Below are 16,347 nucleotides of genomic sequence, written 5' to 3'. Positions count from 1 at the left end.
TTAAATTTACTAACTTGCGCTTTAAGTATCCTAGAATCTAACAAAAAAAATTCCCATTTTAAAAGTGTCCTAACCGGCCAATATTGACCCCAAATTAACCCATTATTGTGTCTATCATGAGATTTTAATTTCCAATAAAATATTTTGCAGAACCATATTTTACTCTCTCTCTCTCTCTCTCTCTCTCTCTCTCTCTCTCTCTCTCTCTCTCTCTCTCTCTCTCTCTCTCTCTCTCTCTCTCTATATATATATATATATATATATATATATATATATATATATATATATATATATATATATATATATATATATATATATATATATGTATATATATATATATATAAATATATATATATATATATATATATAAATATATATATATATATATATATATATATATATATATGTATGTATATATATATATATATATATATATATATATATATATATATATATATATATATATATATATATATATATATATATATATATATATATATATATATATATAGGGAGCAAGGCAAAGAGGGGCTTATCAAAACAAAATACTTATTTTTTTTATAACTTACGGAGTAATTTTTATAAAATAGTATGTCAAATAAATTTTTAAATCTTGCTTTAATAAAAATATGTTTTTGCAATTCTTGATAGAAAAATGTCCCATGTTCAGAATAGCCCCCATTGAGGGGTCCTCTGAACAGAAGTTAATGTGTGCAAAAAATGCTTTTTAATATAGTTTTTCAAACTATATGATGTTTTTTAGGTTATAATATTAACTTTTTCATAACATCAATGGTCAAACAATGGGTGATATTTAAAAAAGTATGCAATGATAAAGTTATACAGAAGTTTTTATTGAAATTATTTTGTTTTTATTGTAAAAACATTAAAGGACTTGCTGAGACAGTAATAAAGAAGAGAAAATTTTCAAAAGATTATATATTCTAAAGCTGCCAGTAAAGATTTACAAAAAATCCAAGCTTTTAGCTGCACCTTATATTAATTGCATTAACCTTCCACTAGTTAATCTGCCTGAAGACGTAAAAGTTATTAAAATCCTTGCTCCAATCGAGCAAGGATTTTTGCTCTAAGGAGCAATCTCCTTTGTGGAAATACAAACAGAACTTATGATAATCTTGAAAAATATTTGCAATCTATGGCTGCTACTTTATCGGCAAACCAGTGGAACCAAATTTTAGGTTTTTAAAGGCCTAAACTTCATGGTTGTCAATTTAAAGGTGGAAAATGTTCAAAACTACTAAAAAATGTTTATGTGTTAAAAGAATTAATAAAATCTTCTAAACTGGAAAAAAATGAATCATTTCTAAAGTTAATTACTTTAAATATTTAAAATCTGTTAAAGTTGTCTTGGTTCTTGTTTGTTACCTGAATATGAGTCAACCACTAATGAGCACAAAGATACTTATGTTAAACTTGGTTTACGAGTGTCACCTAAAGTGCATGCTCTTATCAAACATACATGTGAATTTCTTTTACTTATGTCAAATTCCAATCCAAATAAAAAATTAGGTTTTTGGTCTGAACTGAAGAGTGGGTACAAAGTTTTTAGTAGCTTTAAAGACTATCCGCAAAACCTGCTGTTACCTACTACCGTTACCTACAACTCCTGACATACCTTCTTTAAAACAGTTTACTTAAATATTTTAGAATATATGCATATGTATCTTTTGAAAACTATTATTGATTGTAAATGGAAATAAATAAAAATGTAAACAATAATTAGTGCTATTTAAACCATTCTCTAACTGAAAAACAATTGAATATATACCAAAAGATCAATTTCAAGATTTTTTATTTGTCAAGAAAAGTAACTTCCACATAAGTATTTTCATACTCATACAAATAATATGTTGAAAAAATCATGATGATCAGGGTTTGGGAGCCATATTATCCCCAAATTAGGGCCCCAAGGTCCAAATATCTGTTAGGGAAGAGGGTAATAATAGCACTTGAAAAAAAACTCTACCATTATGTAGACTGTAAAATTCTCATTTAGTAAAAAAATATTTTAATGTTCAAAAGTTATGACCTTGTAAAGTTGACAACCCCTCAAATAGAGGGGGTTTCAAACTTTCCTTGGTCGCTATTTTTAAACGATAAGAAATTTTTTGTAGATAAATTAATTTTTCTGATGAATTTTGATCACATTAAGAAACTACAAAAAAAAAATATTGGGACAGTGGGTCTTAATTTTTCAAGTGTGTATTGTTCCTAAACTCCTATCATTGTAATTTTTTGTAAAACATTTTTGTTTGATACCAGTATCAATATTACAAAACTTAAAGTTTGCACCATCTTTAGAAGTAACCTATCTTGAACACAAAAAATCCATGACCTACCTGTTTAACCCTGTTCAAAGTATTGTGGTTTCAAAAATGCAAACCATTTCTGGTAGACATTTTTTTCAAATAATTTATTTCCACTACGGTGTGCCTACAGAAGATAGCAAAGTACTTAGGATGCTTTTAAAACTTTAGCTGATTCAGAACCACCATCTGATGAACTAATAAATATACTGAAAACATGTCTGTGAATTATATGGGGCTGAACTAGAAGAATCAGTTAATTCCACTCGTTACATATTCAAGTCTGGTAAACTCAGTGAGGAAGCGTTACAACTAAATAAAGATTTGCTTGTTCTACATATTAATAGAGCTAATTATGAAGCTTTTATCAGAAAACGATCACATGTAGCAGTGAATAATGATCAAGGTTCAATTACCATATCTTGGATAGAATTGCTAGCTACACCAGATTTGGCGCTAGAATTTGTTCACTATTGTTGCCATGATTGTTCCACTAGAAGATGTTCTTGTAATTAAGCTTGTGTAGTTTGCCCAGATCTTTGCAGATGTAAATCATGGTGATAACCATCAAGAAGTGGATGATGACAATCAATCAAATGAATCATATGAGTCTGAGTCTGATAATAATAGCAACTTAGATTAGATTAATAAATTGTAATAAAAATCATTTGTTATTTAATATTTTTTGATTTTGAACTGCAAGATAAACATCAGGGGCAGTAGTATATATAGGAAATTTGGTTAATAATAATATTTCTGTTTCAATTACAGTCCTCTTTTAATATATTGCATAAAAATGGCAAATAAGTTAACTAAAGAGTATACAAACTAAATTCTCGAAATTTAGTTACTAAATGTATATAACGAACATCTTTTTTTTGAAAGCTTTTTCTGCGACAGATGCTGGCCTAGTTGTAAAAAATTCCAAAATGAAATTTATATTTGAAAAGATAAGGCTCAAAATTTTTAAGTCAAAATGTATAAAATCCTAATTTGTCCCAGATGCTATCAAGCATTCACAGTAAATTACCATTGTTATAACTTTTTTCATTAAAAAAAATTTTTATCTAACAAATTGTGAAATTCACAGAAACCAAACAATGTGTTACTGGTTTTGGATATAACAAGCTACTGAAGACTGTTTAACTCTGTTTTCTGTTTTTACTGTTTAACATTGCCTTGAACCAACAAAAATACTCTATTTTAAAAAATGGTTTTGGCCTCTGCTTCTGTTCTGTGTGCAATGGAAAGTTGAAAGTATGCAAACTTACATACTTTGAAAAAAGGAATACATTAAAACAACTTATACAAAACAAAGTGAACATAACACCTGAAATTTAAGCCCTAACCATAATTTTACTGGGGCAAGTTTAATTACAAAAATGTTGATGTAGCTCGATTTTTTTTTTTTTTTTTTGTTCTGAATAGTTTATCTAGAGTTGTTATGAAGCAGAAAAAAAAAATGGTCAAATTTACTCAAAATTATTGCTTTATTATTATAATAACAGGAATTCTGAAAAATCAAAGGAAAAAAAAGGTGGTACTTTTAGGTGCTTAATGAACAGAAGTTTACATTTGTAATTATTCTGAAAATTTTTCCACCCAACCTGAGCTTACTAAACCCCCCTCCCCTCCCTCCAGCCCCATTTCTAAAATCTTACTTGTTATGAACAAAAAATTAAGTATATTCAGACAAAGAAGTATGCTCTAAAGATCTGTGGTGATCTGCTCTTGTGGTCTTCTGCCATTTGTAAACAAACACAGCAAGGCATTTATCTTTTGACCAGATTTGACAAGGATCCACTACTCCAAGCAGGCAATAGAGTGCCCAAATGGCATCGAAATTGTCTTAAAAGATGCGAATCCTTAAAACTGCCCTGTTATCAAGAGTTATTGGGCTATAGAAAAACTTTAAATGATAAAATAAATTTCTTCATCTTTTGTTTCTTCATGAACTTTACATATTTTGTAAGGCTTTATTTGAAGATGGTTTTTCAATATTCCCCAAATGCTTCTATCAGACACATGATAGAATTCATGCTCTTTGCTTCAAATATTGTTTAATTTGAGCTCTCACTTTTCAAAATATATTAGGAGTACTAACAAGTTTTTTTTCTACCACCTCTATAGCGCTTTTGCATATTGTTTCATTATAATATTTTATGGTTCTATATACAATTGTTTGGTTGATTTTTAAATGTCCCAACTGATTTACAATCTCTATATTCGATTTTCCAACCAAATAAAGTGCAATGACACTTTTACATTTGAATTCCATGGAACTTAGAATATTTATAATACACAGTTTATTAAAATTCTTGACTATAAATATCAACAATAACCTAACCTAACTTTTTGACAAAATTGAACATTATAGATAGACTACACCCATGCTAAAGATCAATCAGATCAATCTCCACACCCTCAAGTCAAGAGAGATACATGTTGCTTTTGAGAATGTTAAAAAGATTGTTAATGTCATAGTAAAAACCAAGTTTAGTATTATTATCAGTCTTGACTTATAAATAAAATTTATAATTCTTGTCTTACCAAAAAAACCATTTCTACTAATCAATCTGAATCCAAAAACCAAGAAGTTATGAAAAACTACTTTACATTTCCTTATGTTGATAATATATCTGATCGAACCAAAAAGAGTTTAAACTCTAACATTAAAAAACATTGTAAACCTATTATTATTATATTACCTTTAATTTAATTTCTACCTCTTTCAAAATTTCTAATATGCTTTAACCAAAGAATCCTAATGAGTTTAAATCATTCGTTGTTTATAAATTTGTATGTGCAGGTTGTAATTCCTGTTATATAGACAAAACATCTTGCCATAACAAAACACAAATGATTGAACACTACAGAAGAGATGAAAACTCACACATATACAAACATCTCCATGCCAACAATAATTGTTTTGATAATTTTAATAACAACTGTAATAACTTTTCAATATTGGATTCCAGGCCTCCAATAAATTTGAGCTTAAGATTAAGAAAAGTTTGTTCATTGAATGTAAAAACCCAGATATAAGCAAACAGTTAAACCATTATAAGATATCTCTTTTAACATAATGGTTACCATTTCATGTCTTTACCCTTTTGTTAAATAATTTAGTATCTTTTTTATTGTATATTTTGCTATTGCCTATTTTGTCGTAATTAATAAAAAATTGTAGTTTATATTTTATTACTGTAGAATATTTGTATATAAAATGAAGTAAGTTTTTTAAACCTAACATGACTATAAAATAATCGAAACATATATTGTTGTTTTATTTGTTAAAAAAATAATAATTTTCATTAATAAGTGGAAAAAATTTGTCTTTTTATCAATTGTTTTACCTATCTTGTGTAAATAAAAATTTTGGAAATATATATATATATATATATAATTTCAAATTAATATTACATTATGGCTTTTAAAATAATAGAGCAGTAATAAATAGCATATATAAAGAGAGATATATAACTTTGTGCATTTGTAATGGCATGAAATGTATTTTTTTAAAGTTAAAAAGGTCTTGTCTTACTACATAAGCATTTAACAAGGAACTTTTTGCTTTTATGTTGGTACTATGGCTATAGCAACCATTGCTAATTTTTTATAAAATGAAATTTGTGAAATGATTTTATTTTCGTTCAGGGCATGTTAATCAATATTCAACAAGAGAAAATTAATTTTTTTTTCGTACGTAAAATCAACTTAAAATGTAAAAACAACATATTTAGCTGATTTTTAATAAAACTTGTTTTATTAAAGTTCTGTTGTAAATATTTTGAACAATTACTAAGTACTTGGTGTTTGCTTTGTATTAGAAGTGCAACTATTTATAGTTCTACAATAAATAAAAAAGTCTAAAAACTTAAATTTTTTATTTGTTTGTAAAAGTTGTCATTTATCTGTAAAAGAAATTTCGGTTTTATTACAACAACTTGGTATTAAAACAATGATTTCAGTCCAATGCCTTGTTTAAAACCCCTGTATTTATATCTCAAAAAAAGTTGTTTAAGAGCCCTTTAATCATATCTTAAAAAGTCAGATAAAATTTTACCTGCATGGAATAAGTTTCATTTCTAATTGAAAAGAAGTACCAAAAAAATATATAGAACTGTGGCAAAGTAAGATGGACAACTTGTTGGATATAACAAAATCAAGATAGAACATATTATTTTGTGCTGATGAAAACGCTCCATGTAAGGAGGTTAATAACTGTTTTTTTGGAGTTCACATTTTATGCATTTTTTTAAAATATACTAAAGCACCACAACTTGATTTCATATGGCTCAGATTTCAAAGAGGTTTGAGAAAAGCCAGACTATCAAATGTATTTAATTGACAAGTTAGAAAAAGAAAGACAGGTTAAAGTAGGAAAAAGAAAAATAACAGATCATACATCTTTAAAAAAAAAAATTTCAAGACTTCAAATCAAATATAACTATTTGACTAAAAATAACTAACTTAACATGTAATCCTAAAAAAGCCTATAAGTTACTTCTTATTTTGTGGTTCAAGCATACTTGTACATACATGCAAACATGTGGTTTAGAAACATGTGGTTTAGAATTAAATTGCAGTAATTTATTTTTGATAGTCCCAATCATTTAATCAAACTTCTTTATCTTTTAAGAGGTTAAAAATTCAAAGTTAGGAATGCCGTTTCAAAATCTGCTTAAAGTAGGGAAATTCATGCTTGTTTTGAATAGACTTTGAATAGAAATATTTCAATCAAATTAGATAGTTTAAATAAAATATTTATTGTCCATTACAAAGAGTTATTTTTAATAATTATACGTAAACTTAGTAAATTCGAACAAATATATTGGCCCTAATTTTTATCTTATTTAGGTTTTTTAGTAATACAAAAAATTTTTTTTTATTTAGTAACAAGTTTGTTTATTTTATAAAATTAGGTTGACCAGTTAGTTGTTTTAACAACCATACTTTGATGATTTAAATACATATACTTTGATTTATGCTTATATTATTAAATTTAAAAAAGTAGAATAACGTTTTTAATATAAAATTTCTTGATGATGTCACTTTCAATTGTTGGAAAGACCTTAAAACAAAAAAAAGCCAAAGAAAGATACTTTATTACCAATCCTGAACAGCTATTTGTATTAAAGTCATCTTCGAAGGCTTTTTTAGAGTCATCCTCAAAGACCTGCACTCTTTTTTATTTCCAGTAACTTCTGGACTACCTCAAGGTTCTATGGTTCTTCTAATAATGCTCTTTCTCTTCTAGACAAGGTCCAAAAACACATTGTAAACATAGTTGGACCCAGGCTCTATCTGCTAAGTTTGAGCTTCTTTCCCATCATCGTAAATCTCTTTCTTTTTTCTAAAAATACTATCATGGTTGTTGCTCAAAGGAGCTATCACCTCTAGTTTCATCAACTAAAACTCATTCTCGTTTGACTCATTATTCATCCAAGTCTCATTCTTTTACTGTATCTAAAACTTTTATTCATCTAGTTTTTTTCCCCGCTATTTAATGTTCTGGAACTTCTTGTTTATTCATCCCATCTTCATATTTTCCTGACTCATTCTTCTCTCAAGCATTTCTTTGCTCTATAACTCTATTCTTTTTTTCTAGTAACTCTCAACTTAATAGTAATTGCTTGCAGCCTTATTAAGAGTAAATCAGAATTAAAAAATTTAAAAAAAAAAGTTGTTTTATTTAATTTTATAATTTAATATTTTTAAATTAAATTTAAATTAATAATTAAGTATTATTTTAATTGTTTAATTACTAAAAAATTAAAAAATAAATATAAACAGACAAAAAAAAATGTAAACAAATTACTTACGGTGATAAAAATACTACCATAGTATTGTTGTCATTTCTGTCTGGATGGAGAAAATCTCTTAAAAATGAAGAAACACTTTCATGAGTGATGTAACCACAAACGATGACAAATCTAAATACACAATTCAAAAGTGAAAGTTTTTAATGTATTTATCTTTATTAGTATTTTTACAAATGCCACTAATTAAGTACCCTATAGATTAACATAATTTTCTTTAAACATTTTTAGATATAAAAATTATGTAATTTGTGAAGCTTGAGTAAGCAAGATTTCGCATTTGTATATAAAATTTGGCTTTGTACAAAAACAAATATTAAAGATTTTACAAATAATAAAGATTTAATGATTTAAAAAGTAATAAATGTAAAAATATTCACAATATAAACATATAAACAATTAAACATATACTTAAACATATTTTTAACAAAAAAAATAAAGATACACTTTAAACCAAACTTTTGAACATGGTAGAAGCAAGCTACAATTTAAGTAATTAAAATTATTTTTTGTCTTACTTAAATTTATTATTTAGCGCAGCAAAGTCATGCAATTGAGAGTTTCAAATCCTGTTAATAACATAGAACAATTTACTTTTTTTTAAGTGTACTTAGTTATAACTAATAATGTTGTTCATTAATAACTGTGTTATAATAATAGTTACTTTATAATGATTATCTAAAATTGAATTGAATAGGTGCATATAACAAATGGTATGACTGAATGCACAGCAAAGTGTACATACATCAAATGACTTGACTTACAATGAAGTATGCATACATTGATTGACATAAATAGGGATATAGGGTAAACTGGGGTAAAGTGAATGTTTTCAATATTAAAAGGAAAAGTTTTCAAAATAAAAGCCTCACATTTCAAAGCAGCTTTCAAAATTTATACCATTTAAAGTATTAGATACAACATAAAATAAAATACTAAGATTAAAAACTATTATTACAATACTAAATTTATATTCAAAAAAAAAAAAGTTAAATAGTTCACTTTACCCCCATGTTGGGATAAAGTGAACTACTTCATCTTTAACTCTTTTGTGTTTGTTATTTCTAATAACATATTTTTTTCATTTTGTATTTTGCCTTGCTGCTTGATCTTTCTGTTAAAGCATTCATTTTCTTCATCGTTTAATCTTTTAAATGCATCTTCTGATGTAAAACACTCACCTCCATAGTGTCTTTTTTTTTTTTTGTAGGTTGTTTGTTGTATGAACAAGCATCATCCTTTGTGGTCATTAACTGTTCTTTCACTATTTCTCTTAGGGTTTTATTTCCAGTAAAACAATTTACGTCTGATATTGATAGTTGATTTATTATTTCATTGTTCAAGTCTTTGTCTATTGATATTATAGTTTTTGTGAATTATTTTTGTTTGTTGACTTCTTAATGGAAAAACTCTCATAAGTATTGTTCTGATCATTGACATTGATGTTCAAAACGATGTTTTGAGGGATGTTATTATCATAATTATTTGTTTTCTGAGAAAAAGGGTGTTCATAGATTTCAAAAGGAGTTAACTTGTCAAATGCTATAGCAGATGGATTAAAGGGAAAAACTCCAGTTTTGGCAAATGATTGTACTAAATGAGCTGGCTTAAAGGAGGTATCGTAAAGCTTTTTTAATAAAGATGGAAAAACGGATTCCCCAACCACCTTCAGCCTTGACTCGGTATACCAATTAGCCAGAATTTCATCCCATACATGTTTAACTTGACAAAAGACTCCCACATCAAGTGGCTGAAGCAAATGTAAACAGTGTGCTGGTAAATGCAAAATAGATATATAATTTTCAATTGCTTTTTTAACAGTTTCTTAAGAAACATGACTCATAAGACCATCAAAGATAAGCAAAACATGCTTGGGAGAGTCTTTCAACCATAAAACAAGATGGTTAAAGTATTCAGTGAAAACATCTGTTTCCATCCAACCGTTTTTTATGTCACCCCATATAAGGAACCCTTTAATCTACCAGACATCCACTCTTTATATAAATTCTTCCCGCAAACAAAATATATGGAGGAAAAGTTCTTCCTGCAGTTGATATTGTTGCTAGTACAATAAACTGTTCTTTTCCTGATCCAGGAGCAACAGTTACAGGATTTTTAATACCTCTTTTGCAAAAACTTTTTTTATTTATTGGGTTAGTGTAAAACCCACTTTCATCACAGTTTAGTATTTGAGATCTATTCATAATATCACATTTTTTCAATGTAACTTTAAGTAGAGAAAACCATGCGCCGACTACAGTTTTTTTACAAGCTAAGGCTCTTGTTAATGTCAAAAGTTCTGGAGTCCTTATCAACATTTTTTTATGCCAACAATTTATAAAATTACGAAACCACTGATCACCAGTAACACCATTCACAAATTTTTTTTGAAATCTATTTATTTTGATATACATTTGAACAAATTTCATTAATTGTTTTTTATCCAATCCAAATCCAAAATCAGAAAATGCAGATAAAAATGAAACAAGATCTTTTTCAGCATTAGCAGATAATATTTTTGGTCACCCTTCACCAACTTTTGAGCATTTTATGCCAAGAAGATGTCTTGAAATTGTACTTCTTGGAACACTATATTCTTTTGATGCAGCATACGAAGACATTTCTTTATTTTTAACTTTAGAAATAGCATTTTGCAACAAATTAGGCACATATATTTTTCTTCGAGATTCTTTTTTCTTAATGTAGTTTCTTGGCATTATTTCAATATATTATATTTTTGAAATTAATTTTAAAGAAATTTCTAAAACAAATATTAATTTTGAGAGTAAACAACTTAGTTAAGTAATTACGATGTATATATACTAGGGTGATGACTTTTATACAACCTCGTTTCCCTGTATCATAATTTGATGAGCTTTCATTTAAGATTAAATAAAGTATTACATTCATGCCAATTTGATAAAAAAACCTCATGCACAAAATGATTTTAAGAATTTTATTTATTAGCTTTTTGGCCAAATATTTGAAGTCACTGTAAGCAGATACAAAATTGAACACAAGCTATAGAGTCACGTGCCCACAACATTATATAGGATCATCAAATGCACAAGGAAGCCAAATAATCATGATAATGTCATTAGAGAGAATGAATCTCAGTGGGAGGTTGTCCTTATTGCGCCAGGAGTTGTGCAATTCTTGCATAACTTTGATGGCATGCTCGCTTCACTGGTTGCTTCAGGCAATGTTGATTGGAGAGTCATCTGTTTTCCAGTGGATTTTTAAGCAATTGAGAGCTTTTAAGTAGCCATTCAGAGCTTCAGATAGTTCTTCAAAATCTTCAAGGCAGAACAATTGACTGCTAAACCAATGGTCAGCCCATTAGTAAGAAATGAATGAACAGATTTTACACAACCTGATCAGGGTTTCTGGCATCAGAATAAACGCAAGAAGGGCTAGAATGGCATAAGAGTTCCAGCTTGCATTGCCAATGTTTTGGATCTGTTTGAAATTCACAAAGGGGATCTCATTCCGCTTAGTTAAGAGACAGAAGACACGAGTGAGGCTGGAGAGAAACTTCATGTCATCTCTCCAGCCGCCTGTTTCCTTAATCTCAGTTTTACCATTGCTGAATACTGCTTTCAATTTATCGTAATTGCTCATCAAATCCTGCACAAAGAAATACTTGATGTTTGGTGATTTAGTCGACCCATGGAGCTCATCGTCCATGGCAACGCAAAGAACGCGGTCTAGCTCATGGTGCTGGCAACTGATGAACTTAGGTTTGGGGTGACCTTTCTCTTCAAATATTTGCTGCAGCCGAACAACACCTATCTTCTTGCCAATATTTACTTTTGTTGTGTCACATCACAACTGATCCCCACAGGTTGAACTCCACTAGCACATCCTCTAGCCCTTATGCACTTGTTTGAGCTTTCCCATGATTCAATTTTAGCACAGTTAACTTATTTTCTTTTGATTCATTCTTGAGGACCACGACCTGATATTCAAAGCCCTCAATGTGTTTGCCCTCAAAGTGTATGCTCCACTTCACATGCTCACCAAGTGTTTCTTCACCTGAGCAGCTCTCTTGTAGATAGCCTTGTGGATTGCTGATTGACATGGGGTTGGGATTTCAATGCCCTCACCAGAAAGCTGGTGGTACACCACTGCTGCTCTGTGGGATGACAGCTTTGAGCATGTAACAAGACATCTTGCAATGCCTGTTGGGTTATCCTTCCTTTTGCTCATTGATGCTGCATTTTCATCCTCCCAAGGACTGTCTGTACTGTTCTTGGATGAGTCCGTGCTACTTTTGGAACAATCAGGTAGCGCTAAGCTGGTAAAAGTGGACACAGTCGCTTCCATTGCCCTCTTTTGCTTGGATAGTAGGATGGTATTGGCACTAGCAGGTTTGCCAGTCGAATAACCAACGTGACCTTTGCTCTCAATTTGCAGTTTGTAGAGGTTCTCATCCTCTTTGCACAACCATTCGCCTTTCATCTTGGCCATGTCAAACAGTTCATTCAATGAATCAAAGTTTTGTTTTTTTCTGCAGCGCTTGTAGTCTTTCAGAAGTTTTGCTAGTTTGCACAAATGGCTTGATCAGTTACATGCAGGAAGTTCAACGTTTTTCTCCATAGATCTTTAAGCTATACAGCAATTAAACCAATCCTCTTTCTCTGTTCTTTGGCAATGGATTCAAGAAATTTGAAGCGCCCAATGATGTGCTTTTCAGGGGCATGCAACTCCGCTCGCTCAAGAGTGCTTCATAAATTGCCATGTTGCCTCTTCTTAATGGGGCTTGAAACTGGACTAAGTTCTTTGTCCAGGTTTCCTTGTTCTTCTCTGTGTTAAAAAAGCTTTTCTTGAACAACATGTTGTCTTCTACTCAGCAACTGAAATAGGAAAGGCCTTAATGTCAATATTAGTTACGTAACAAATTAAAGAAACTGCTATTAAGTTTTCAATTGAACTGTTATTGTTAATATATTTTATTTCAAAAGAAGCAAATAACGATTATAGAAAATGAAAAAGACAGACACTAATAAAATATTTTATGCTCAATTATAATTAGCGAAAGAGTTAAATGTAACTTACCAAATAATACAAGGATCTCTTTATACTTAAACTCTAAAGAATACGCAATAATTAAAATAAGGCAATAATGTTGACACCAAATTAAGATAATTAAAACTCAACTACGCTTTGAACACCTCGCTTATATACCAGTTTATAGCAGACTGCAAAACAGCTGAAGAAATTTTTAGAACTCTACAGAAGAGTCCCTAACAATTCATCACCGTGATGTCACCATCCTGGCTGATGGCGCACAATGTTATAGGATGTTCTGGAAAATTCTATACATTTCTCTGCTACATAAATTATTGCACAAGTCTGTTTCATGACTTATGTTATATACAGTATATATATATATATATATATATATATATATATATATATATATATATATATATATATATATATATATATATATATATATATATATATATATATATATATATTGTTAATACAATTACATAAAATGCTAAAATGCCAACATAAATAACATTTCAAAGTGGTTTGTGCATGACCTTTTTCAATATTTTAATGGAATAAACGTCATTTTAGTCATTCATAGGCAAAAGCTTATTCATTCGTGCTACAGGAAACAATGTTTCAGAAAAAAATCAAAAAGTCATCACCCTAATATATACAGTTCTATTGAAAATATTTGATGAAAAAATATAACAAAAAGACTAGTTCACATTACCCAATAGACAGAAAAATAAGGGGTAAAGTTAACTAAATGGATTTACAAACTAAAAACTTAGCTGTTTTATATCATGATAAAAACTACAATTTTTTAAAGCAGCATTATATTATCTTCAAAATGTATATAAATAGCGGGTGATACAGAAGTTATCGAACAAAATAAAAACATCAATAACTTATTTATAAATAAAAAAACAAACTGCTATTATATTTTTTTTAAAGCATTTACCTTTTAATAAAAATATATTATTTTTTATATGAAAAAACACCACCATCTGCAATTGATCTCAATTTTGCTCTGACGCCTTTCATATGCGACTGTAAAAAGTTTAAATCAATTTCTTGTAGTTTTAGTTTAATGCGATCAATCAAAACTTGCTCTGTTGAAGCTTGCCAATCTCCCTCGTAAACCTTCTGTGCCAAATGTCCCCAAAACTTTTCAATTGGTCGTGCTTGAGGCACATTTGGGGGATTGGATTCTTTATCAACGTAATAGACATATTGGTCCATCCAATTTAGAGAATCTTTAGAATAATGAGAACTTGCTAAATCTGCCCAAAATAAATAGTTAAAGTCTCCATGATACTTGTGAATAAATGGAAGAAGTCGTTTTTCTAAACATTCATTAATATAGATTGATGAATTGATCGCTACAGCCTTGGAAGTGCGAAACAATGGCTCGGACATACCACGGTCAGATATGGCTATCCACATTAATAATTTTTTTGGAAATTTCTCTTTTCCTATAAAACGAACACTTTCTGTGCATGTCATTTTGTTGTTTGTGTAGTATCCAGAATTTCGAGGCATGTTGTCCCCTGCAAAACAAAAGTATTTTTCGTCATTGATGACTAGAAGCGAATTTGTGTTATAGAGTTGGTTAACTAGTTTCCTGCTTCTTTTCTTTTCCTTTATTTGTTGTTCTATAGTGTATTTTGGAGTCTTTTCACGTTTTCTATATTTAATATTCATTTTTTTTAACTGACGACCAATTGTGGATTGATTTACATCGAATTTAATACCTATTTTTCTCTGACTGACCCCTTTTCGATTGTTGACAAGTCTCATCAATTCTGCTTTCTTTTCTCTAGTCCGGGATGTCGGACAACCAGTGTGATTTTTATCAGAAAACAATTGAACAGTTTCAAGTCATTTTAGGTTATCATATATTGCACTTTGAGCAAATCCTTCCTTTTCAAAATGATTTACGATTTATTGATTTTTTATATTAGGTTTATTTACAAAAAACATTTTTAGTCGCTTTCGAAAAAATTCTCATTCAGCTGCATTTAACCTCATTTTAAATAATTGTGTTTCAAATAATAAAGTTTATATTTTATAGAACATTTATGCCTACGCATAAAACCACAAAAACTAATTATTGTGCTCAAATAATGAAATTAGGATTTGTCCGATAACTTCCGCATCACCCGTTAATATAACTGATATTTGCATTATTAACAACAAATCTTAAATTTACTAAAACCTACCACAAAGTTTGATAACGTAATTTTAAAACTTCTGCCAAACTCGTTTTTTAAAATGGCTGTAACATCAAAACAAAGGCTACATATTTATTTTTTTTCTGAAAAATTTTAAAATATTGTATTAAGCAAAAATAATGCTAAATTACTTAACAAAAAGTTTTTTAAACATGAAAATTTCAAATATAAAAAAATGTTCACTTTACCCCAGTTTACCCTACATGAACTGAGGGGTTTTATTTAGTCATGCAATTATAATTTTTTTCTTATAATTAATAATCAATTCTAACTCTCTTTCTCTCTTATAATTACTAATAACTAACAGTACCTATCAAGTCAAACTACATACACTTCAAAATAAAACATAAAAACACAAAAGAATACATAAACTAACTTCTATTACATCAAAAAGTTTGGATGCACTTTTAACTTTCTTTGTTAGAGATACATCTAGGTGTACCTGTAGCCACAACCATATATTCAAAGATTTTATGCTATATAAAAATATTCAAAGATTTTATGCTATATAAAAATATTCAAAGATTTTATGCTATATAAAAATATTCAAAGATTTTATGCTATATAAAAATAGCTTAATGAAAATTATAAAATTCTTCAAAGACAGTATAATTATACACAAGTTTTTTAAAAGTCTTTGATAAATATACATTGTGTTACATTTTATATTTTACTACTTTAATCAAAATGTGGAATTTGCAGAAGAAAAGAAATATAGCAAAACAGGCTTAGGTTTAAACTAAAATTACTAAAATTGCTAAAATTACAGGTTTTAACATATTATATAAAAATAATTATAACATCTATATTTAATGTACTATTTATTTGTCTTCATTTTGTTAGGAATTTTTATAATATGATAAATTTTAACTATTTAAGTGCTAAATAGTTAATTAATATTTACACATCTGGTACAGAAATTTTTGATAGTGACTAAAAAAAATATTTGCAAGAAACGTTTTT

At 28.7% G+C, this 16,347-nt stretch overlaps 1 protein-coding gene across 4 annotated transcripts in view; it reads right to left on the bottom strand.

Annotated features, from left to right (window-relative positions):
* LOC101236626 (calcium-activated potassium channel subunit alpha-1) overlaps nt 1-16,347 on the bottom strand; it is a 119,029-nt gene that overhangs the window by 66,750 nt on the left and 35,932 nt on the right. For all 4 annotated transcript variants that reach the window (XM_065795305.1, XM_065795306.1, XM_065795304.1 and 1 more), the window contains one exon: nt 8,153-8,263. In XM_065795305.1, coding sequence (XP_065651377.1) covers nt 8,153-8,263 — 111 coding nt within the window. The remainder of the gene's footprint in view (nt 1-8,152; nt 8,264-16,347) is intronic.

Source organism: Hydra vulgaris, chromosome 04 (assembly GCF_038396675.1).
Source record: "Hydra vulgaris chromosome 04, alternate assembly HydraT2T_AEP".
Classification (NCBI taxonomy): Eukaryota; Metazoa; Cnidaria; class Hydrozoa; order Anthoathecata; family Hydridae; genus Hydra; species Hydra vulgaris.
Note: the sequence above shows the minus strand (reverse complement) of the source record. Positions and strands in the feature narration are given on the sequence as shown.